Source organism: Rhinolophus hipposideros, assembly GCF_964194185.1.
Source record: "Rhinolophus hipposideros genome assembly, chromosome: 13".
NCBI classification, from domain to species: domain Eukaryota; kingdom Metazoa; phylum Chordata; class Mammalia; order Chiroptera; family Rhinolophidae; genus Rhinolophus; species Rhinolophus hipposideros.
This window is the reverse complement of record NC_138059.1, coordinates 63,173,470-63,199,601: the sequence shown is the minus strand read 5'-3', so window position 1 is coordinate 63,199,601 and position 26,132 is coordinate 63,173,470. Positions and strand designations below refer to the sequence as shown.

Sequence of the window (26,132 nt, the reverse complement as noted above, 5' to 3'; positions counted from 1 at the left end):
TGGGAGGAAAATGGTATCTGTTTTTGGACACAGCGAGACTCATGCCTTGGGTTTTACAACATCTGCAATGTACCGATTTATATCAGTTAAAGAAAAACAGTTGGCTAGTAAAGAGTGGGGTGGAAATAAAGAACCAAAACAAAACAAAATACCGCATTGAATGAAAGATGTGGCAGTATGGAATAAAACGGAAATATAGAAATCCCTGTAGCATGCTTTTGGATTGCCTGCAACAAATAACTGGCTTGAATACAAAAGAGAACTTTAAAAGCCACAGTGCTGATTCAGTGCTTTAAAAACATTCACTTTGGCAAAAAGTTGTCTATAAGGCAGGTATATGGACAATAGATAGCATAGTAAGTCTTTGTAGGAAAGGAAATTTAAAAGATATTCAAATGTTTGTATTTTTTTAACCAATGAAGGGTAAATAAAAGCACTACTGAAATACCGTTGTACATCTAATGAAGAAACAGGATGTATGAATGGATTTGAATACCCTCTACATTCAAGGTACAGTGACTCTCACCTTCTGGTTGTGTTGTGCAGAACAATCCTTTTGAGAACCTAAACAATAATATATTAACCAAAAAAGTTTAAACTCTTGGACACAGTAATTTTATCTGGAGGATGTTTTTGTTTTCTTCAGCTTACTGGAAAATAAATTGAAATTTGAATAGCTACATAAAGAAAGGTGCCTCTTTGCAGGTATTATGTACAATAGAGAAAGAAGAGAAACCACCAAACTAACAGATGAGGAAACCATGGTATAACAACTGGGTGGAACATTATGTAATAAATAAAGGTGATAATGAGAAAGTCGAGGTGCACATTTTCGAAATACGTATATGGTTACTATGAGCAAAAAAACCACTATTAAACTATACGTACTTATAAAACTATGTTCAAATGTGTATTGTTTGATAGAAGTTGAAAGAGATGATGCAGCATTAAGATAAAAGCAGGCACGTCAGGATAGGAAATTTTGGAAATTTTCCATTGGTCAAACTACCTTTCAACACCATGTTGTTATTGCTTAAGTGGCAAAAACCTGATCTGAAAAAGAGACACTCCTGCTATCCTTCCACCATTCAACAGCAATAAAGATATTTAACATTAAGTGAATGTTTTAAGAGTGTGGCAGGAAAATTCATGAGCAGAATTGTAACACACACAAAGGATTACACTAGGAAAGAGAATTTAATAAAAACAAAGCCGGCCAAATGAGAAGATTGTAATAATTTATCCTGAATTCTATCCTGAATTCCAACTAATCACACATTCACTGTTGTATGCAGCTCTGCCACCTAATTCAGGTTGGCATTAAAATACCTAGAAAGTCATGCTAAGTAAGTCTGCCTTTTCGTACTGAAAACTCACATTGTTTTCTTTAATATCAAACATGCAGTATAACTCAATACTTTTAAATTATTTTAAATTCTCCTTTTTTCGCAAATTAAATCAGGAAAGGCAGGAAATTTACTGTTTAATGTGGATGTCATTTGTTGACAACCTCTCGTCTTGGTTTTAAAAGTAAATGATAGGAATACTATAGTGTGTGTAATATTTATTGTTACTCACATTGTGAACTTCTCCCTTTGGTCGGAAGCTGAAGACAAACCTCCCTGTCTAACATTTAGTGCAAGTATCGATATGCCTGGGTTCCTCTCTAGCTGTCTGAATTAGAATTACTAAGAAACTATTTTAGAACTAGTCTTATGTGGGATTTCTGATTCCAAAATAAATTAGCACACATTTTATTACCATGAAGAAATCTAAGCATAGCCTCCTCTAAAAGATTAAAGATAATGTTAAACTCCCATTTTATTCTGCATAATGGAAAAACAAAACCATACCATTTTCAAATAATTTTAACCTTAAATTCAGTATCTGTCATGGAGCATTTGGGCCTATACCTGGGTAAATGTCTCCAAAATGAATTAACTAAAGCTATATTTATTTTGAAGTATAGAAATGGAAAAAAGTCAAACTACTATGAAATTCCAATGTTATCTGATTCTAGCACACCAACGGACACAGCAATTGTAAAATTGTGGTGGAGGGTCAGTCTTTTCCACCTGTACAATGTCAGTCACATTCCAAAATTGCTCCTGGAATATCTGAGAACAATTTGGACAACTTAGTCATGGTTCTACAATTAAATGGCAGAGTTAATCACACTAATGTCCAGTAAATTAATGTGGAGGTAAGAGAGGATGCTTGTAGTTTCTAAGACTGAAGTGTTCGCTTGGTTGTCACAGTGTATCTAGTCCCCAGGTAACTATGGTCTTACAGCAGGGTGAAGTCAGAATACAAATAATCAAGGCGATGACACTTTGCCAAGGCCACTATGGCCGCCGGGCTGTTCCTTGAACACATCACACATGCTCCCACTTGAACCCACATTTTCCTGACTGTTCCCTCTGATGATCAAGTGCTCCTTCTCTAAGTTAATCTGCATACCTTCATACAGGTCTCCAATGAAATCCCCTCGTTGGAAAGACGGTACTACCTCTTCTTCCTGTCCTGTCATTTTTCACCCCTCTGCCTTCTGTTCTTTTCTGTATTCAACCTACCACCTTACATTATTTATTTGTTTACTTTCTCATCTGCCCCCCCCCCGAACACACTGCACATTATATGAAAATACGGATTTTATTTTTTCAATGCTGTATCCCCAACAACTAGAATAGCTCTGGCACATAACTGGTGCTCAACGTATATTTACTGAATGAATGAGTAGTGAGTGAATAACTGAAAGAAAGAATGAATGAATGAGAACAGAATGATTGAATGTAACTTGATCATAAGGGAAAGATCACTTTTCTGCTAGTAAAAAATATTAGGAAATAATTTTATATATTTGGTTGCAATGATACTTTCAAATAAGCTCTTAATAAGCTTGCAATAGAGCCCAAAGGATACAGCAAATACAATAGAAGGAAAAATTTCGTATATTGTGTCAGCCACAAAAATGTCACGCTCCTTTCAGAAAAATAAAGTCTTACCCAATTTCATAAGCGAAAACATGCTGTGTAGGACTTAAAAAACAGAATTTTGGCCTACCAAGTCTAAATGGAATTTTACACATGAGAACCTGCTGCCTTAAATCACCTTTCTCCCTGTTTCTACCTCTTCAACTTGACCCATTCAAACCCAGTTCAAACATCATCTTCTCCATGGAAAGCCCCTAGTTCTAACCATCTCAAAGATCTATTTTTTCTATGAATTTTATTTTTATTTGCAACTTTCTTAGGTTATTTGCATTTCCTTATAGTGTAGGTTTGTTTGTTATTTTTGTTAGTTTTATTATGTTTTTGTGATCTTATTATGTTTCATTATTATTATTGCTATTATTTTTGTTGTTTGTTGTTCATATTATATGTCTCTAACATAAATGTCACCACTTTATGACATTTCACAGTCAATAGTACCAACTGCAGTCCTTTGCGTGGGTTTGAAGTACCAAGTAAATGTGAATAAACAATAATCGCCATCCTCAAAATCTAACTGGCCTAGAACTGAGAAGAGACAATGATTGATGACAGAAGATCTCCACCTATTCAGATTACAATGAGGACTAAATGCTGCCCTGTATGGTTCCATTTCCTCATAAAGCAGAAGAGGTGACAGAAGAGGAGCAGTAATTATAAAAAGGACGACTTGTGGTTCCCCACTCTCTTTTTGCATCTGATGTCGCTAAATGCATTCATACAGCTACCTCAGCTGTCCCAGACAGAGCACCTGAACAGGACCCATCTCGAAGTCCCCTTACGTTTTCAGGAACAGTATATTGTGTGGACTCCTGAACTATAATTTTGCCAGGGGTGGGAAGACGGTAGTAACCCCAAGGCAGCGTCCAGCTCATCACAACTGGGCAATAAGAATGCAAACCACTGAAAAGTGAAGTGTTCATCAAGTGCAGTGAGAAATGTTTTGTTTAGCTAGCTGCATCCGATCCGACCAAGCAAGTTTTTAGAGTGAATAAAATCAATGTACAATTTTGCACCTAATGTATAAATCTTGTAATATAAATAGCAGGGTAATAAGATCCTGGGTCACAATGATATAAATGTAGGGCTCTATTGTTTTGCATGAACAAAGAGTCATGGATAACATAAGCACTAAAGCCAGGAAATACTGTGGAAGGATGATCTAATTTCTGAAGTCTGAGTCCAACTATATCTGAGGCTTTGGAAGGTTTCCAGTTATCATGTCATGTAGCCAACATGTACACAAGAACCCCCGAATTGAATTCGGTAGCAAAGACACAGACCAAGGTCAAATCCACGTACCGGTGCACACCGCTGTTGCACATGATGATGTGGCAGGCCCCCAGCCTGCTGCAGAGCTCCGACGACACCGACAGCAGCCCCACTCCCGAGGCACTGCACGCTGTGTTCACACAGGCAGCTGTGCGCTTGGACCGGATGAACGAGGCTACCAGCCGGTACAGTTCATCCAAAGCATTAAGAGGCCTCATCAGCTGCAGGACAAAAGGATGAACAGAAAGTTCCACACATTTAAGTAGAAAGAAATCCCTGTAGATGGAATACAATTCATGGTTGTTATCACGTTTCATGAGCAGTTGAAACTATTCTACTATGGAGGTAAAAGAACTGGAGACTCCAACTTGTTATAATTACGTACACGTTGCTCAAGAATAATAGCAGAGAAATTAAATTAGAAAGGTACGTAGATGGCAGAGTATCCAGAAATGCAATCATCGAGGTTTACCTTATCGACATAGGCGGCTTTGGATGTGGAGTTTGGTGGTGAATTTGACTTGTCCAAGTAGAATGCCCTGGAAGAATCCAAGGAATAAATTATCATTTATTGTTAGAAAAATTAAAATGTATGGAGACATACAAGTTTCACTGACTTCCTTTTAAATAAAAATGAATAAACATAAGTGTTGAACACTAGGCTGGAGGGAATTGCCAAAAAAAAAAGTCAATCGTCTTCAATTCAGAAAAAAATGAGTAAAGACTTTTTTTAAAATCCATATTTTATTTCTAGGCTTGTTTCCTCGAGAATATCCAGTTTTTAAAGTTGATTATTCAATTAACATTTTTGGTCAATGTCTGTCAGTAGTATACTCTGGCACAGAATTCTAGAATCCAGAATGACAGGACAATTTTTCCCAGCAATTCTGCTTTAGTGTCAGCTCTCAATCTAGCTGTCTTTGTTTTGGGGCTAGTCTATATTTTTTCTCTGATGAGTGAAGATTTTCTTTGTATCCTCGATGGTCTACAGTTTTACCACAAAGTGTTTAGGTGTTGATTTATTAGTTATCCAGACAGTCTTGCAGTGTACTTTCAACTTGAGGAGTGTTGTCTTCAATTCTAAAAAAATCTCAACTATTATCTCTTTGCATAATCTCATGTGTTCTCTCTCTCTCTCTCTTTCTCTCTCTCTCTGTCTCTGTCTCTGTCTCTCTGTCTCTCCATACTTACACACACACACACACACACACACACACACTCTTTCTTTTTTTTCCCATTTTCTGCATTTTAGGTGATTTGCTAAGTAATATCTTCCCTATGAAAAAACTGTCAAGTATGCAGTTTATCCTTTCTACTGGGGATTTTATTTCAATAATTATCTTTATCATTTGCAAGATTTCTGTCTATTTCCACCACTAAGAGGGAAACTCTCCCACAAGAATGTAACCTCTTTGTGGATATGGGTTTTATTTACTTTCGTTCATTGCTGCATCTCTAGTACCTAAAACAGTGTGTGGGACATAGTATGATCTTAATAAACGGTTGTACGGTAAATAAATAATTAGATAATTGACTCTTTTTATTGCACGATTTTCTGTTTTTTTAATGGACTGCAATCCTTTGTTTATATTTTGAGTATCCAAAATATACTTTGTCAGGCTGTTCCAACATTATAATTTCTACTGGATCCAATTTATTTTCAATAGTCAATTTTGTTGGCTATTTCTTAGTGTTACGCTTCCTCATGTGTGTTGGAATTTTATTTTGCAAGTTCATTTAAAGTGGGAGGATTTTTAATTTAGTTTTATTTAGTTTTTTGATACAGCTCCATCTCTTCTCTCATCATCTTTCCCTCACAGATGATTCTGTGCCCATTTTGTGCCTAGAACCACCCAACTATAATCAGTTCCATATTGGTGAACTGTATTCAAGTATTATGTTGTGCTGATGGCTGGATTACCAGTCACATCACTGAACTGTTGAGTGATTTGGTTCAGAGCTGAGTTTAATGGCCATGTCAGCTTCCTCGTGTCATCTTAAGCCCCTCCTGCCATCTTAAATCCACAAAAGCTATAGTCTCAAGCAGTAGTGGGCAGGAGATTTTTCATCCTTTACTCAGAAGTGGAGGAGACCTCCTCTATGCTCTGGTTTCAAACAGTGAGGCTGGCTTTGGATCTCCACCTAGTGTGGAATGACTTTAATTTCTCATTACCCTGAAGAAATTGTACCAGCCCCCACTGTCCACCACCCTTGACCAGCAGATACAGCTTGTAACTCATTATTGCTCGTGTTTCCTTTTGCTGCCTGGGACAGAGATGATAAATTCTGACTTCAGCTGTGATTTTACCACTTTCTGTCTTCATATTTTATCTAGCATTGCTATATGCTTGGATCAAAGGTGGCACTTCAAAACCAGAACCTACAGAGATACCCTAATCAGACGTCCTCATGCTTTCCTCAAGTGAGCTTGGTTAAAAAAAAAAAAAAAAAAAAAAAAAGAATGCAGTTAAAAAGACTTCATGGATCTACGGAAAAGAGTTTTGGCCTCCCACGGTTTCAAGTACCTCATTTTTATAATGGATATTAGAATTATCTAATGTATCGATAGCGTAATACCGAAGATTAATCAATGCATACAATGTGCTCAGTGCTATGGTAAGCAAACAGGACTCATTCAAGAGACAATAAAAACTATTATTCAAGTACACACAATAGAAGGAAGAATGACATTGAAATGGCTTAATCGGGTGCCCTGGTTGTGGAAACTGTAGCTCTTCCCTACCTTGAATCGTTTAGGAAGAAACACATTGACGATAAGTGTCATCTAAGGAAAACCTGACTACTGAAAGCTGCCACTGCAGCAGGCCACACGGAGCATGCCCCCTACTTTCTGAAAGAGATGTTCCTTTAAAAAACAAAATGTTGTCACTGGTTCAGACAGTTAAGAGCAGGATCATATTGATCTAATTCTGTTTTATTCACTTCAACTGAGTTGGCAGAAATCTTCAACTTTTCAATGGGGCAAAATCATTTTAAAAAAACACAACATATTTGATGAAGAGAGAGAGCAGAAAAATAACTTTTATAGACTTAAAATAAATAAATGTCCACATCATGTGAAGCCTTATTTAGAAACAATCTCATATTACCTAAGCTGTTATGTAGCAGAACTAAAATAGAAAAAGCATCTAATGATATAATTGCACCCTTGAAAATAGTCTTAGAGGATAAAGGCCGACTAAAAATTCAGTTAAATACATTACTGATTGAGACTTGTGCAAATAATATTTGTTAATCCATGATTATAAAAAGCAACGAATTTTTATAAAATATATCTATACGCTGATGATGTCTAGAGAAAAGAACCATGAAGTATAGCCACCTTGTTAGTCTTATGAAATTTACATAGCCAACAAATATTTTAGTCAATTATTTGTTAAAAGAAAAATTTGGACTTGAGGTTGCAACTAATTTTAGGTATTTCTCATCAGAAAGAAAAAAAAAAAGGTTGTTGAGTCTGATATTTTACTATCCCTAAGATTTACAGGTATTCATCGAACTTCAGTATTTTTCACAACACGACAAACTGTGGACAGGAAATAAATTTCGAATGTACTTCCTTTAATTGCAAGTCTTACAATGTTCCTTAATCAAAATTTATGAGAAAGTTAATGGTAAAATTGGATTAATGCCAAAACTGACCATAATTTATTATGCTTCGGAAGTTAGTAAGAATGAAGTCATGGTCCTTTGTCTCAATATAGCAAATCTTATTAAGAACATTTTGAAAGTGCTGCTACTATTTTATATAAGCTGAGCAGTAAGTTTCCTTTCAAGCTGGCTTACATCAGGCGTCATTGTCACAGGTTTGTAAATTAACTGTCGTAACAAATGAATTCATTATAGTAATATTTTTTTATTTAGTCCCTATAGAATAAAATACCAGTGATAATGCTGTAAGTTACAACACTGGTGAACTGGTTAATCAAATAACCACAATGAAACTAATCTTGTGCATTTATCTCCTACAATTCAGTAGTGAAGACCAGTACACAGGCATCTATAATGCAAGGCAGAGGTGATGGGCAAGTTAAAAGGTACAAAAAGTTACTGGTATATGCCCATCTGAGGAAGAAGGAAAGCCACATAAGAACATTACATAAGAGTTAGACTTTGACAGGTGGGTGGGATTCTGAACAGGTCAAAATGGGGAAGCAGCATTTCAAGCAGAGGCAACATCACAAAGAGCAGAACAGATATAGAAATGGATGGAGCCAATTTAGCTGAAGAGCAGATTCATGTAAGGGAGGGAGAGATAACACTGGGCAAGTAGTCTGGATCCATACTGTGACATAACGAAATACCAAAGTAAAGAAACATAATTCATTTGTTAAGTAGTGGAGAAGCATTACACCGTAAACACTTAGCTACCAGTAAAAAAGACTAAATGGAAAGAAATACACGACACAAACAATATGAAACTTTATGGAATTTAGAGCTTCAAGAGACATAGAAATGAAAAACATCTTTCAGCATTTATAACATGGAAATAGGGAATTGATTTTTGCCATGAGAAAGAAAACGAGTCTGGGGAACATAAAGATTAATTATGGAGAGTTATGTAACCTAATATACTAATTTCAGAACCAGGAAAATGCTTTCTCAAATGGGTAGAGAATTAAGATCATAGCTCTATAGGGACAGGCTGGTGATACATGGATGGTCAGGATTTTACACAAAGAGAGAAAATGCAAGTTTGATGTAAAATATTTAAACTTATTAATTTTGTCATAGGAGGTATGCAGAGATTAAATCAGTGACAAAAATGACATTCTTCTCCTTTGGCACATCTCCTACCCCCCAACCCCCTTTTTTCCTGCATGTTGGACAACATCCAATTTTCCAAGAGAGATGAGTAAGGCATAAAAGACACTGGTGTTTTATAAATAAGGAGGAACAACTACAGTATTCAGCTCAGATCTCTACTATATTCTTGCTTCTTCTCCAGACCACTGCTTATGAGATCATCTCTATATTTATAATAATTTATGGAAATTTCTTACTTGGCCAGACTCATCTATACATCTTCTAATATTATGTCCTATCCCCAAATACACTGTATCAGTTAGCTTTTGGACTTTAGCATTCATTCTGCATTTCAAAAAGGAACTATAACAGTGTTTTGTTCATTAGAGCTATTAGTCATAGAAATGACTAGACACGAAGGTCTGCCAATTAAGTGCATGAACTCATCCTAGAAAAAGTGCTCCATACCTCATTGCTGAATAGCACTATGGTCACCTTCGAAGTACTCCCCTTGGGAAGCTATGCACTGACGCCAGTGCCTAGTCCACCCTTCACAGCAATTTTGGAACTCTTTTTCTGGAATGGCCATCCGAGCTGTCATCGTATTACCCTTGATGTCCTGAATGTCATCAAAATGTCTTCCTTTCAATATTTCCTTCCTCTTCGGGTAAAGAAAGAAGTCACTGGGGGCCTGATCAGGTGAGTAGGGAGGGTGTTCCAATACAGTTATTTGTTTACTGGCTAAAAACTCCCTCACAGACAGTGCCATGTGAGCTGGTGAATTGTCGTGATGGAAGAGCCATAAATTGTTGGCGAAAAGTTCAGGTCATCTAACTTTTTCATGCAGTCTTTTCAGCACTTCCAAATAGTAAACTTGGTTAACTGTTTGTCCAGTTGGTACAAATTCATAATGAATAATCCCTCTGATATCAAAAAGGGTTAGCAACATAGGTGCAACAAGTTTTAATTGCCAGAACTTGTCAGAACTCATATGTCATTGTAGCGATGGTACAGCAGTTGACCGTAGGGGTCACTGTGTGTCTCATGAGTATTATTGCTAAACTGCATTTGGTTACCATAGCACTTAAATCAGGGGGAAAAAATATTCTAGAGAAAATGTCATTAAAAGACACTGATCTCTTGTATAAGCAAATTATCACCACACAAGTCTAACCTTTGCCCACAAATAGGAGAAGAACGCCTGATGAATAAGTAGGTGGAAGAATGTTAATTTGCACCTCCATCCCACCCACCTTCCATGCCCATAAGCATTAGCCTTCACTTCTCTGGCATAGGTTTTACTTAAAGTTACATGAAATGAAATTCTGAATAATGAGATAAACTCGGATTTGCCTGGACAAATGTGTTTGGCCTGTCAAAAATGGAGCATCTAAAGGTTATAGTCATTTAAGAACAGCCTATTAACAATTAACAGCTCCATTTCTACTTGAGTGTTGGGGAAGAAAAATGCTGAAAGTTAACAAGACAATCATGTGACCACAGAGGGCAAGACTTTTTCATATTACAAAAAGCATTTCTCGGAGATTTCTCTTATGCCCTAAAAACAGAATTCTGGTGTCAGAGATAACGGAAACACACCCCACTGCTCCCTTATTTCACTCTCCTTTTGACAGTCTTCCATCTGCAACTTGACTGGATTAAAATCCTATTCTCTGCTTTCCAAACACTCTTTTTCTCCACTTTCATTTTATCCCTCTTTTCATGAGTCTGCTAGGGTGATATTTCTTTCCTGTACCTGTAACATGTATATATCCCCACAGGCACCATCTACTGTTAAGATACAGCATACATTCGTTATTTTCCAATGGCAACACCATGCCCTACCATTTTGAAACAGAATCTTTGTGGAAATAAACTGAGAAAGCAAATCCTTGAAAATAAGAAAGGATTTTCAAGCCTAAAGTTGGACTATATTAATAACAACACATCTCATGTATCCAAGAAAAAAACCAAAAAACAGCAAAGTAACTCCAAAGAATTAAACAAATTCTATTTAATTTAATAGCAATCAGATATCTCCAGAAAATGTGGCACTTGCCTATGAAAGGATAATGTTCAGGTTTAAAATCATAAAAGTCTTATACAGGCTCAATTTATATTAAGTTGACAGGTCAGCTCCTTCTCCATATCTTTCTCTGCATTCCTCTTTTAACTGCAGTTGTCATTTAAAATTACCTTTCTAAAGCATAGTTAAAAAACATTTCACTACCTCACTGAAAGTCATTTAAAGGACCCTCCTGACAATTTTCCAAGAACTCTTGTCCCATCACTCATCTCTTCACCCTGCTGAGTTCCTGTTCCATCCCCCCAACAAACCATCCACCTGAAAACCTCCCCACCTTTTCTCTGCCTAGAATTCCCTCTCACCTCCTTCTTCTTGACAAAAGTCTGCTGACTCTTCAAAATCCCACTCAAATGTAACATCTTGAGAACTGTCCCACAGACAAATTGATATTACTATGTATGTAATGTGTACAATATGATACTGAGTTGCACTCATTCAGTCATCTTTGCTAAACTGCATACTGTCAGCCACCCCAGACCCATTTTTTAAAAAATTTGCAATCCCATCATCAAAGACCATGTCTAATACACAGCCTGGATGTAGTATTGAATGGAATCAAATTTTATTTCATGAGTGCTATAAAGGAGTTGGAGTTACCAGACTATCAAGAAACTAAAAATATATGTGACCTAGTAGAGGAAAAGACATATATTAAACATCTCAATTTCAAAAACAGATAAAATAATTATTATGCACATTTAAAATAAAGATTCTTTGTTTCCAGGGAGGACTCTTCTTAATCTTATAAATATTGGGTTACATCTCAATTAGCATTGAAGCATGATACTTTTTTAAGGAAAGTAATCTTCAGGACTTAGAAAATTAGAGAGGAAAGGTGTGTAATAATCTCTCCTTACTGAGGACAATTTCCATCACACAAAAAAATATTCATAAGGTCCCTTGCAAGCCTCACAATAGTGTTATTTTACTCCAGCAAGAAATGATGCAACAAAAATCTTTTCTAGTTTTAAGTAAGCAAAGAATACAACAAACATGATTAAGTACTATTACATGATTTTATGTACCTAACTCCTGGCTTTTGTACTTTTAAACTGGAACCTATAAAAGGCTGTGCTCTCTTCTACTAGCAAAATTCAAGGTTCTTAGTACAGTACCTAACACACAGCAAGTCATCCAATGGTAGCTATTATTATTATTATTATTACTATATCTTTAATTTAAAAAATGTTTTTAAATAAAAATCATATATATGTAATGTGTACGATATGATTTGATATATACATATACATAGTAAAATGATTACTACAACCAAGCTAAGATACCATTTTTGTGTGTACTGAGTGCACTTGAAATCCTTCTTAACTTTCTTCCAGTATCAGGAAGTATAGACATGAGCCTCTATATTAGATCTCTAGACTTAGTCATCCTACATAACAGCAAAGCTGTGCCCTCTGACCAACATCATTCTCTTTCCCCCAACCCCCAGCCCCTGGTAACCACCATTTTACCCTGCTTCTGAGTACAACCCCTTCTGCTTCCCATTCCCCTCCCCCGCCTCTTTTCTCCCTGTTTCCTGCTTCACGTTACTGTTCTCACTCGGAACACTCTCCTGGGTTATCTTTATTCCTCTCAGGAACCCAGATCTGTACATGTTTAAACCACAGATTTGTGGATTCGTTTATTTGTTCAGTGAACAAATAAGGCAGGCACAGTGGCAGGCACTGAGGATAGAAGAGTGAAATACGACAATAGTTACCTGCGAAAAAGCTGTGCTTGAGAGAGGACAATGAACAGGTCATTACAGTCAGTGTGATGGGTGATGTAACAAGAATGTAACAAGAGTGCTAAAGCACATTAGTGAGCACATTAGGACAAGTAGGTATTAGGCAAAAGGAGTGAAGAGTCTTTAAGGCATAAGGAGAATCTTCAGAGTGAGAAGAGGAATAGTCCATTGAGATCATGGAACTTAGATGTGGGCGAAGTTACTTAATTATCCGGAAAGAGTAATTACCTGGGAGGCATGAGAAATGGCAGTGGGGAGATAACTCAGCAGATATAAACAGTAGTTGAATGAATGAATGAATGAATGAATGAATGGAAGGAAGGAAGGAAGGAAGGAAGGAAGGAAGGAAGGAAGGAAGGAAGGAAGGAAGGAAGGAAGGAAAGAAGGAAGGAAGAGAAGGTAAACAAGAAAAGAAGGAGGAGATAGACAGGGGACAGAGGTAAGGGGCTAGAAGGCGGGAGAGAGGGAGATGGAGCCAGAGAGAGCGGGAGGGAGAGAAGGAGGAAGTGAGAGAGGGAGAGGCAGAGAGAGAGAGAAGGAGAGAGCTCCCTATGCCTTTTTTTGCCATAGATTCTGTTATGTTGCATTAGATGGAAGTGAAGAAGTAAACAATATGAGACTTAAAAAATTTTTCCCTTGTTCTTATTGTTGACAAACTACTGTAAATCTGTCTAACCTTTCTGAAATCCATGTGGTATTCAACAACAGTTGAAAGTAATAAAAAAATACTCATCGTACAATATTGTTTTCTGGACATAAAGACATGCTTTTCATACTTTTATTCCATTACTTCAACAAGTATTGTTAGAGCATCTATTGAGGCATAAAGCACGGTTCCCTGTTTCAGGAACACAGCAATGGCCAGAGACAAAGCTCCAGAGACAAAGTTCCTCCCTCAAGGAGTGTGTACACATCAGGTGTGAATATGTCCTTCGCTCCCAGCTGAGTGTCTGAAGAACCTGACATCAGCAGCCTCTCTTTGTGGAAAAACAGAAACTCCTAATGCTGGCTCTTCCTACACCTGCTTTTCTACCACAGTGCGGCCCTGTCCTCCACGTTACTCCAGTAACATTTCTTTCCCCAGACACGCACAACACAAGCTTGTTCTCTTTCCTTTGGGATCTGCTCTCAGCTCACTTCACAATTTCCAACCCCCGTTTTGGGAACACACATACATAGATGAAAGGCCAAAGCGACATCTCTCAACAACTGTTTATTTTAAATCCCGCCTATGTCCTCTGGCTCATGCCATTCATACTGTGGTTCGCAGACTTAAGAAATTGCTAGCAAGAACTGCGAAATTGCATAACAATTCATAGTGTGTCACCAGGCAAACATTCAAAAGCGCTTGTGCTATTGAACAAGGTGTAAAGTCGCAAGAGTCAGTCCTAGGTGGTGTGAGCTGCCGGAGTAATCACAGCACGGCCACACGGCAATGAGTGATATTGGAAGGTTAGTTTGTCAACCCTAAACCAAGTGCATAAAAACTGAACAGAAGCATAAGCATCCATTCTTATTTAAAACTTGTCATCTCTATAGTCATTTTAATTGTTAACTAGAATTTTGAAAACTGATGGTTTAACATACCGTGTTTCCCCGAAAATAAGACCTAGCCAGACAATCGGCTCTAATGCGTCTTTTGGAGCAAACTTTAATATGACCAGATTTATATTATATTATATTATATTATATTATATTATATTATATTATATTATATTATATTATATTATTTTCCAGGTATTATATTGTATCATGTCATATCATATCATATATCATATCATATTATTTCATAAAGTCTCGGTCTTACATTATAGTAAAATAAGACCAGGTCTTATATTAAGTTTTGCTCCAAAAGATGCATTAGAGCTGATTGTCCGGGTAGGTCTTAGTTTCGCGGAAACACCATAGTTAGAGAAATAAAATTGGTAATATTTATCCATAATTTACAGATGATAATCCAATTTCACTGAATTTTTGTTAAGAAATTGCTTTTAAAACTTTTTCCCTCCTGTTGCCATATCTCTGTGAGACCGGTTTTCTTCTACTGTGAGGGTTGTTAAAAACAACAAAGGAAGAGTATAGAGATACATTTTTCCCTATAAGCTATGCTGCCATTCTAACCCAGATTAGTTACCAAGCAAAAAATTAGCTCATTTCTCACACTGAAAACTTTAAATATTGGTACATGCAGCGTTTGTTCAAAGTATATGTAAAGACATTGAATATGGGGAATCACAATTTCACTCCTAACCTTTATTTTGATTGTAGAATAACAAAAATGAGTTTAATGGAAATTCTTTATTAACTGCCTGAGGAATCTTGGTCGCATTTAAGTGCAGTGGGCAGAGCTGAATGTGACAATTTCCTTTTAACTCTTAATTACACATGATATAAAAAGTTCCTGCTACACGACAGGACTGTCCCCTATCACCTCTGCTTTTCAACATAGTGTTGGAAGTCCTTGCCAGAGCAATTAGGCAAGAGAAAGAAATAAAAGGCATCCAAATTGGGAATGAAGAAGTTAAATTATCACTCTTTGCAATGACATGATGCTATATATAGAAAACCCTAAAGACTCCACCAAAAAGCTATTAGAAACAATCAACGAATACAGTAAAGTTGCTGGCTACAAAATCAACGTACAAAAGTCCATTGCTTTCCTATATACCAACAATGAAATCTCAAAAAAAGAAATACAAAAAACAATTCCCTTTGCAATTGCAGCAAAAAGAATAAAATACCTAGGAATAAACTTAACCAAGGATGTGAAGGACCTATATGCTGAAAACTATAAGACATTTTTGAAAGAAATTGAAGAAGACACAAAGAAATGGAAAGACATTCCGTGCTCATGGATTGGAAGAATCAACATAGTTAAAATGGCCATGTTACCCAAAGCAATATACAGATTTAATGCAATCCCCATCAAAATCCCAATGGCATTTTTCAAAGAAATAGAACAAAAAATCATCAGATTTATTTGGAGCCACAAAAGACCCTGAATAGCCAAAGCAATCTTAAGAAAAAAGAACAATACTGGAGGTATCGCACTCCCTGACTTTAGCTTGTACTACAGGGCAACAATAATCAAAACAGTATGGTATTGGCAGAAAAACAGACACATAGACCAATGGAATAGAATTGAGAACCCAGAAATAAAACCACATAAATATGGACAGATAATTTTTGACAAAGAAGCTAAAAACATACAATGGAGGAAAGACAGCCTCTTCAATAAATGGTGCTGGCAGAATTGGATAGTCACGTGCAAAAGAATGAAACTGGACTGCTATCTGTCACCATGTACCAAAATTAATTCAAAATGGATCAAAGACTTAAGCATAAGACCTGACACAATAAACTGCATAGAAGAAAACATAGGTACTAAACTTATGGACCTTGGGTTCAAAGAGCAATTTATGAATTTGACTCCAAAGGCAATGGAAGTAAAAGTTAAAATAAACGAATGGGACTATATGAAACTTAAAAGCTTCTGCACAGCAAAAGAAACCATCGACAAAATAAAGAGGCAACCAACTGAATGGGAGAAGATTTTTGCAAACAGTGCCTCTGATAAGGGTCTAATATCCAAAATATACAAGGAAGCTCAACAACAAAAAAACAAACAACCCAATTTAAAAATGGGCAGAGGACCTGAAGAGACATTTCTCCAAAGAGGATATACAAATGGCAAATAGACATATGAAAAAATGCTCAACATCACTAATCATCAGAGAAATGCAAATAAAAACCACAATGAGATATCACCTCACCCCAGTCAGAATGGCTATCATCAACAAGACAAATAGCAACAAGTGTTGGAGAGGCTGTGGAGAAAAACGAACCTCATACACTGTTGGTGGGAATGCAGACTGGTGCAGCCGCTATGGAAGGCAGTGTGGAGCTTCCTCAAAAAATTACAAATAGAATTACCGTATGACCCAGCAATCCCTCTCCTGGGTATCTACCCAAAGAATTTGAAAACATTTATACATAAAGACACGTGTACTCCAATGTTCATTGCAGCTTTGTTTACGGTGGCCAAGACATGGAAACAAGCAAAATGTCCTTCGATAGATGAATGGATAAAGAAGTTGTGGTATATATACACAATGGAATACTATTTGGCGTTAAGGAAAGATGATATAGGAGCATTTGTGACAACATGGATGGATCTTGAGAGTATGATGCTAAGCGAAATAAGTCAGACAGAAAAAGCAGAGAACCCTATGATTTCACTGATATGTGGTATATAAACCAAAAAGAACAAAAGAACAAGACAAACACATGAGAAACAAAAACTCATAGACACAGACAATAGTTTAGTGGTTACTAGAGGGTAAGGGAGGAGGGGGGTGGGCGATGAGGGTAAGGGGGATCAAATATATGGTGATGGAAGGAGAACTGACTCTGGGTGGTGAACACACAATGTGACATATAGATGATGTAATACAGAATTGTACAACTGAAATCTATGTAACTTTACTAACAATTGTCACCCCAATAAATAAATAAATAAATAAAAGTTCCTGCTTCCAGTACTCTCATTGGAGGCACTTGGAAACATTCTGCAACGTTGTTCATAGCAGAGTCAGGCAACCCCCTTTTCTGCCTGTAGGCTAAATCTAGGATTGGAAGCACAGCTACCTAAGGCTGTAGATCCTTCTGGATAATTTTCCACAATCACCTCTAGCTCATAGTTTTCTGGTGTGAAATCAAATGCCATACCTGGGTTATTTTCAGGAGTATCTCTGTGCACAGATAAGGTACTTCGAGCTCCATTTTGCATAGCTGTTTTATGCAAGTGCCCTCTATGTCTATCCCACGGGGCAGGGAGGTCAGCTGCCCCAACACGGAAGCCTTGGAGAAGCCTTTGAAACTAATTTTATTCTCTGAGTGAGCTACATTGCAGGAAACCCACCTTCAGGCAAATGTTGAGGAATGCATGAATCTCCTCTCAGCTAACAATACTCACAACAGCCTAGGAAGCAACACTAGCTCCAATGGATAAATAAGGAAACCAAGGCTGAAATACTAAGAACTTGCCCGGAGTCAGAGCTAGTCCATGGAGAGTGGGGACTGGAGTCCACACTTGGCCGACCCCCCACCTTCCGGTATATTAGTGCAGCAGGCAATTCCAGGTCATTAATCTTCCATTTCTTCTCATTCATATCACTACAGAAATTCCATATTTACCTCAAACCAACTAAAAAGTGTTTTTCCCATATCACACACATCACTTGGTTTAATTAAGAATATTTCTCTCTCTCTTTTTTTTTTGTTTCCCTCACTTGGCTCATAAGAAATGCAATGCACATCACAGAGATCTACTAAAAATGCTTGTCCCTTAAGACTAACAAGGGATTTCTTCATCTTTTAGCGCTCTACCGCTATGGAACCAATTCTTTTCAGAGAAAACAAAACAGGTGTCCTTTAAAACACTTGGAAATTCTCATTTTTTCAAAGAGGATTTCTATTTAAGTGCACTTAACTCTTTTATTGTAATTGATTCCAATGACATTCAATCATTTCCCCAAGCACACACGTTAATCCTCAGATTATTCGCTACTTTGGAGAAGCAACGGAATGTTGTACTAAAAGCATATGCTTTGAAGCAGAACATGTCTAGTTTTAATGTTGGCTCGTGCTGCCAGTTGCCTGCCTTTGAACCATGCACAGAACCGCTCTGCATGTGAGATATCCCCTGGGACATCTCAGGCATTATTTTGGTTTTAACTATTACCTCCATGTTAGTGACTCCAGTCTACTGGACAGAGTCACTTGGATGCCAGTCCCCTATCTCAAATCCAATTCAGTTCAGTATCTTGCCAGTTGCAATCCTGAAGAAGCTTCTTCCCTTGTTTTGTCACTATATTAATGACCCAGACACCCAATCCAATGAGTCTGTCTCCCTCTCAACACGCTGTCTTCAATCGAGAATTTTTTTTTCCTACCTCCCCCAAATTTCTAAAATCTATACCTTCCTCTCCATCTCTATTTCTATCTGTTCGGGTTGCTAGTATCACTTGCCTGCATAGCTTCCTAACCAGCCTCTCTGACTCTAGTCCTGATCTCACCCCTAATTTGTCCTCAGTGGTATTACCAGAGCGTAAGAATGCTCAGTTTAAAAATCATGGCCCCTCCCCCTGCACCATTGAAAACTCACAAGCTGGCCACCTCACTTACAGGCGTAAGCCTAAGTTCCTCAGCTGTGTGTGAGGTCCCTGACAGCCTGCTCCTGCCCACTCCTCCTGCTTCCTTTCTGCCCCTCCTCACGCATCATGGTCCTGCCATGCTTTTGCTCATATTATCCCTCCCACTGAAAGAGCTTCTCTCCCCTCTTTCACTTGGCCCACTAGTAGTCATCTGTCAACATTGCCCCATCCCGAACTCCTCAGGTTTCCCTAAGTGCTCCTCTGCTGTGCTCCCCTGAGCATACGGTTACCTCTACCATGGTGTTGTGTTTCAAAATAACCTGTTTACTGCATTTACTCTTCCTCTCCTTTAAGATTCTTAGGGATGTATTGTCTGATTCATCTGTGTATCCCCAGTACTGTACACATTCCTCCATTTGCATATAAGTACACAATAAATATTGTTGAGCCATAAAGAATATTTCCCAAACAGAATGAGGGTAGATAGGAAGACCCGTTCAACATGGACACTAGAAACCATCCTATTCTACATGAATGGTATTCTGTTGAAGTCATTGTGTCCATCAGGAACGCACCACCATTTATACTGCGTCCTGGTTTGGTTGTCTCAACTTTGGGGTATTTATATATAAACAAATATTCATTAACCTGTTGCCAGATACCACATCAGCAATGGGTGATACAAAAGAAAAAGACACGGCGAGAAAGAGAAACAGAGACGTAAAAAGAGTATAAAGCATGATGTGATAAGTGTTATAATAGAGGCACATAAAGGAATATAAAAAAAAACCACTAACTTAGGGGAGGTGGGAAGACCGCATGAGGGGATGGATTTTGAGGTGTGCCAGGAAAGATGGGTAAGAATTGGCCAAAGCAAGTGAAATGAGAGTCATTCTATATAAAATTACCAAAAGCCAAGCAAAGATGTACTTGATGTTCTCCCTGAATGACTGACAGAATTTCACAAACTTGAATCTATATAAAATAGAACTTTGTCCTCTGTTGAAGTTGTGCATGTTTCATGTAACTAGACAGCTAATTTTAGAAACACAATGTTCTATTCTTCACACAAATCAAGACTTTTTAGTAAATCCATATTAATTTCTTCTAAGTTACATTTATGTCTTTTTTGAATCAAAAGCTCTGGGCCTAAGCTCAATTTCCTGACTGGTGTAGGAGCAAAGCTTTGAAAAGAAAATGTATAATCATTTCGTTCACCTTCCATGGTACATCAACCAAACAAAGGGAGTTTGAAATGTCAGCAAAAAGGAACTGACCAAAAGCAATCAGAAAAATATTCATTGAACAAACTGGACGAGGATGCCATGAATATATATATTTTTAAAGACTGATTGTCCTTGTGATGGGCTAGAAAAGTCAGCAGAGTTAAAAATAAAAATCAATCCTGCTTCCATAAGCACTGACAATTTTTCCTCATAGAGTATATTTCCCTGAATCTTCAGGTTATGCTCATTTTCTCTTTAACACTTTCAGCTCTCATTTATTCCAAAAGAAATTCTAGCACAGAGTATTCTGATCTTCCCTTTGCTTTGGTGAAAACAATAGCTTTTCTTAGCTTAGAGACAGAGGTTATTCTCTTCAAAGGTTTCTTTTAAAGATGATTTTATCTGCTTCTGCTTGTCAGCCAGGATATCTAGTCATCCTTGATAAATATTATCACAATTAAGGACTTGCCACAAAATGTGAAAAACACACAGTTAAGTAATTCAGGTCTCTCACTGCTGCTCTCATCTAAAATAGTATTAAAAATTCCTTTAATGTAAAAGCAAAATAAATATTAGATATAATTACAACTCCTCAAGGGCAAATGAATTAGTCTGAATGCAGATAACAATATGTACAGTCCAGATAAATTAAATAAGATTACATGCATAAACATGCAGCTGTATCACATTCTCAGAAAGCAGTGGTAGTAATGTTTAATAGAATTATAGTATTTTTCCAATAAAGAAGAGCTATGTTGCTCTCAAAAGTGTCAATTATAATTTCAAGTTTATCTGTTCTTGTCTCGTGAAATTTGAGACTTGGCCAGGCTATTGAATTCTCTTGAGAGAGAGGTCTCCAACAAAATTAACATCTATGCTCTTCAAATGGCCTAGAATTTTCCGGATCTAACAAGTAGACTGAATACTAGAAGAAATCCAATAAAATGATAATTGCACAAAAAAGGAGACCATTGCACTGCAATTTATCTGATTCCTAATTCAATGCAACTATTTTTATGGTCCTTACTGCATACCAAGTCCAGTGGAAGACTAGGACCGGTTGTCCTCCTATGTATTGAGCAAGGCAGATAAATAACTCACAAGTCAAAATAAAGCAAACACAATACAAGAGGTGTTACGTTTTAAAGAAGAAAGTGGTTAATTCCAGCTGAGGATGTAACTGAAGGCTTCCTGCAGAAAGATAAATTTGAGATGGGTCTTAAGTAATTATACTCTTGGAAATGGAAATGGGGCTAAAGCTGGATGAGGCTTAAAAGAAGTTGGGTTTAAAGAAGTTGAGGGAAAACTGATAGTAAAGGAGGTACAAGAGGGCATATTGATTCTGTTTACACATCTGTTTCATGCCCCTCTTCCTCTTGAATTCCAGACTCCATAATACTTACGATTTTCCCTTCCCCTTTTACGATTTTCACACATAGTCTTCTCCGGGCTAGAAAATACCACTCCCCACCCCCCATACCCAACACCATTATTTCCCATCCCCACTCCTCTTTCAGATCTCTGCATAAAGGTCACTTCCTCAAATAATTCACTCCTGAAACCTTCAACCATCTTCTCATCCCACCCCCAATTAAGATCAATTCCCTTCTTATACACACACATAGCACCTTACACTTTCCTACATCATTATTTTTACATAGTGGTACAAATTTTTATTAAGAAAATTAATGTTTCTCATAACCCATAGGCAGAATTTCCTTGAAAGGCAGCTATCTTGTCTACCGTGACTCCTCCCCCACGTGGAGCACTGTTCCTGGTACTTGGTGGGCATTCAAATCTAAGTATCCAGCGGTCTCTTAGTTTTACACTGTGTGAGAATTTGTCACTTAAGCATAACTTATATCTTGAAAATGTTAGAGCCTTTATATATTTCATATATAGAAAAAAAATCTAGCAAACCTTCAAGCGTTATAAACAAATTCATATTCTGTATAGACTTTTCTCTCGCTATTAAAGAATCACGTCTGATATAAAATAAAATTTACCACCCCGAAACTTCTGTGTTTCAAATCAGAAAACAGAAAGAAATTGAATATACACATTGACTTTACAGCTTGTCTTGGAGAAACAGAAATATGGGTGCATCTTAAGGTACAAAGAAATGGAATTCAGTTGAAAGACAGAATAGAACATAAATAAATATAAAACTGCTATAGAGGAGGTAAATATGCATCAGACATGTTTCCAGTTAATTTAAAAAGAAATCACATTATTTAGTAACTCTAAAGCTGCAGCTTTTAAAGAAAAACAATTGAAGGATAAAGGAATTATTTATATTCTAATTAATGCTCTCTCTCTCTCAGATTTTATTAAATCCATATGATTGTTGACTTAAGGTTGTTTCCACAAGTTCTCATCATACGCTGTTTGCTATCCAAACAAGGAATGAGAGACAGTGTTTTATGAGTTGAATGAAGGCCCTGAAGGAAGAGCCTGGCATGGGGACATGTACCTAGTACAGTGATACCTCGATTTTCGAATGTAATCCGTTCCGTAAAATCATTCAAGTTCTGAAATGGTCGAAACAGGCAACAGCTAGGCCTCAGGATCTTGTATTCAGCGGAAGCCACGTGATATGTTCGACTTCCGAGGTGTGTTCGAAAACTGAAGCATTCACTTTGGGGTTGACAGCGTTCGGAAACCGAACTGTTCGCCAATGGAGACGTTCGAAAACCAAGGTGCTACTGTACTGAGATGAAGTGTGAAGTCTGAGATCCTCCTGCTGTTCATGCTCTCACGCTGTCCAAGAATTGTACTTAGACACAGAAAATGGCAGTAAGTTCATGCCATCCTTCATATCTTCTGTCTCATGCCAGGAGAACATATTTACTGACATTTATTTTTCTCCCTCAGAGTAGAGAGACATGACACATTTCATGTAGGTGCTCCCATGGGAATAGCCAAAACACATACGTACTTTGGGCCAGACGTTTCTCAGTTGAAAAAAAAACAAAAAACTGTTCAAAATATATGGCTCTGAGATTGGTATTTGTGTAGCATTTCTTGTTAACATAAATAAAATACATTCTTTCCACTTATGATATAAAATATATCATAGCTTTTTAAAAACTTTCTTTTAAAGAAAATGTGCCATTCTGTATCCACAAAGGCACACCTTAAGAGAATATATGCTTTGAATCATTTTCCTGTCTACTTTCTGTAAAGATGATGAATTAACATTCAGATACCCCAAATCATAAGCCCTAAAAAATTCCAGTATGAAGCCGTCACTTCACAAAAATAAATATCAGCAATATACAACCAATATACAGCTTGTTTCCTTTTAAATTTTCTGTGTTATTTTGCTGTGAACTAATACTGAAAATATATTTAAAACAATAATAATCTAGACCCCTCAAATTGAAAGGAATGCTTTAATATAAGGAATACTGTTCAACGTTACAATTATATTTTATCTCACTGGTTACCATGCAGTGGTGCTTTTGGCCAATAATCAGATGCATTAAAATAGAAGCGTTTGGTAAAGACAAATTACATCGTATGTAGGGGAGGACAAAAATGAGGCTAATGGGGATGATGGCTCTCAGCCAGAGGGAATAAAAAAGAAAGTCTGAGGTAGAAAACAGAGAGTAAGAGAGCATGAGGATGGTGAAGATGGGAAATAAAAATGCCCTTCTTCTTGAATGCCTCGATTAGAATTTCTGAGGGAAAACTGTACATGCTCTTGTTTCTTAAGAATCAGAAGGAAATCAATCAAGAGCTTTATCTGACTTGGCACAGGAGAGCATCTTTTAGACATAGCTGTTAAATATTTCTGCTGGCTTCACCTTGCTCACTGCGGTTAAGAAGGAAACAGGGTGTCAGGGCTCAGATTCACGTGGCAACAATTCTCCAGGGGCACTTCCTGGTCCCTAGTCCCATGGAGGCTGGAGGACGAATGGTCAGACCAGACAGCTGGCCTCTGCTCACTTCACTACTGCCTCGTCAAAACTTGAACCATTCTGAATATTATTTGCAATAGAGGCATGCAATACAAGTAGACAGCAGGAATTAAGTAAAAACTTTCCAATGGCTTCTGCATTGCCCTTATAAAAAAATCTAATCCTTCTACAGTGACCTGCAGTCAATATCATAACCAGGCCCCTACACATACCTCTAAACACGCATCATCCTTCTCAAAGCACTAGAATCACCTGGTCCTTCTTTGTCATCCTCAAAATTAGTAAGCTTGCTCCCACGATAAGCCTGCATCAATTATTCATTGTTTGCAGGAAAAGCTTCCCCCAGATTCTGGCAAGGCTGTCTCCTTGTGATTCAGGCTTCCGTTCTGAATCCCGTTCTTCTCATCTCTAACTACCCACTCTAGATGACCAACTTCCTAGAATTCGATTTTCTCCATTGTATTAGGTTGGTCATTGCGGTTTTAGCAATTATTTTTAACCTTTTAAACAGTGATGACTTTTGTACCAACCTAATACTTTTCACTATGTGCAACACTTTATTTATGGATTTATTTGTTCATTTTCTGTCTTTCCCATTCTCATAAGCATGAAAACTTCATAAACATCGAATGAATGAATAACTGATGGCACAGAATCAGAGTAACTGGGGGGCACTTGATAATAGCTGACGCCAAACCTTAAAAACAGAATTTGTTTTCAGTGTATAATGTTCACTCCACTCACTGCATGGCCTTAGATAGTACAAAAACTTGTGTAAGTCGCCGCTTAAAATAGAAATGACAATATGGAACAAACTTGGCTTATTACCTAACCCGCCTAACCCACCTAGCATCGTTACTGACTCTTCACATGTTCTTAAAAACGGACAGGCATTATGGCTATCATTATCTTTTCTTTTAAGTAGCCAATTATTTCCACTTATCTTTTGCTGTTCTGGAGAAATCTCTATAACTGGAGGGGAAGCCACTGTTTCCACTTATCCAGCATCCTTACCCTGTACTGTCGTGACGACAGTCCATTGGTCTTCTGTGGTGTTGAGCTCACCCCAGAATGGGCACATGCTTGGTTCTGGCTAATAAGTGCCTCTTTAGGACTTTGCTGGAGCTCTCAGTGAGGGAAGGGGGTCGGGCGGGGGTCGGGGGCACCTTTCCTTTGAATGCAGCACAGGTCTGTAGTGACTTAACCACATGTGAAACAACCCTGCCTGAAAATGTACCAAGTCCACGTTTTATCATATCTTCCATGTTAAACATATTCTATCTGTGTGAAGGTGCCAGTTGTTTAATGGTCCATAAAGAAAACTATTTCACCCTTAATCACCTGGCCCTCCTAGAGGACACCACTATAAAACATCAATGCTTTTTTCCTGGAAATGGTCTACGAAATATTTAATCTCTCAACCTGCATCAGAAATTAAAACAATTACATTAAAGTGTTCAAATATTTTTTCCTATTTTATTTGGGAAAAAAGTATACCCATTAGAATAGTTGAAATAGTAAACCCTAAATAGAGGACTCTATATCCAAAGCAATTTAATTACTCATCTACTATAATGAATGTCAAAAATTCTATCCGCTCTTGTCAAAATAAGGAAACTTTTTTGTTTTTTGTTTTTTTTTTTAAAGAACAATTAGGTACCTGAGCTTCTGGTTGTATTGCTTGACCTTTTCCAAAGAGGCTGCATTTATTTGGGCTTGGAATTCTTCCACTGAAACATTGTCTCGATAATAATATCCTTCCATGCTCTCCAGTGCTGTTTAAAAGAGTAAATGTACTTTTGACATGATTTTATAACTCAACTTTGACACATTTGGTGTAATCTTATTGATTATCAGCAAATGTATTAAACACATCAAACATGACCACATATGTAAGAAACTATCACTAACCAGATCAAAAATGAATATCATTCTTTTGCTCTCAAAATAAACATCAAACATTTCATGA

At 37.3% G+C, this 26,132-nt stretch overlaps 1 protein-coding gene across 1 annotated transcript in view; it reads right to left on the bottom strand.

Moving 5' to 3' along the window:
- Positions 1-26,132, bottom strand: part of PREX2 (phosphatidylinositol-3,4,5-trisphosphate dependent Rac exchange factor 2) — a 242,281-nt gene that overhangs the window by 32,779 nt on the left and 183,370 nt on the right. The window contains exons 35-37 of the mRNA XM_081070293.1: positions 25,824-25,938; positions 4,735-4,801; positions 4,293-4,483 (exon numbers count right to left, since the gene is read on the bottom strand). Coding sequence (XP_080926419.1) covers positions 4,293-4,483; positions 4,735-4,801; positions 25,824-25,938 — 373 coding nt within the window. The remainder of the gene's footprint in view (positions 1-4,292; positions 4,484-4,734; positions 4,802-25,823; positions 25,939-26,132) is intronic.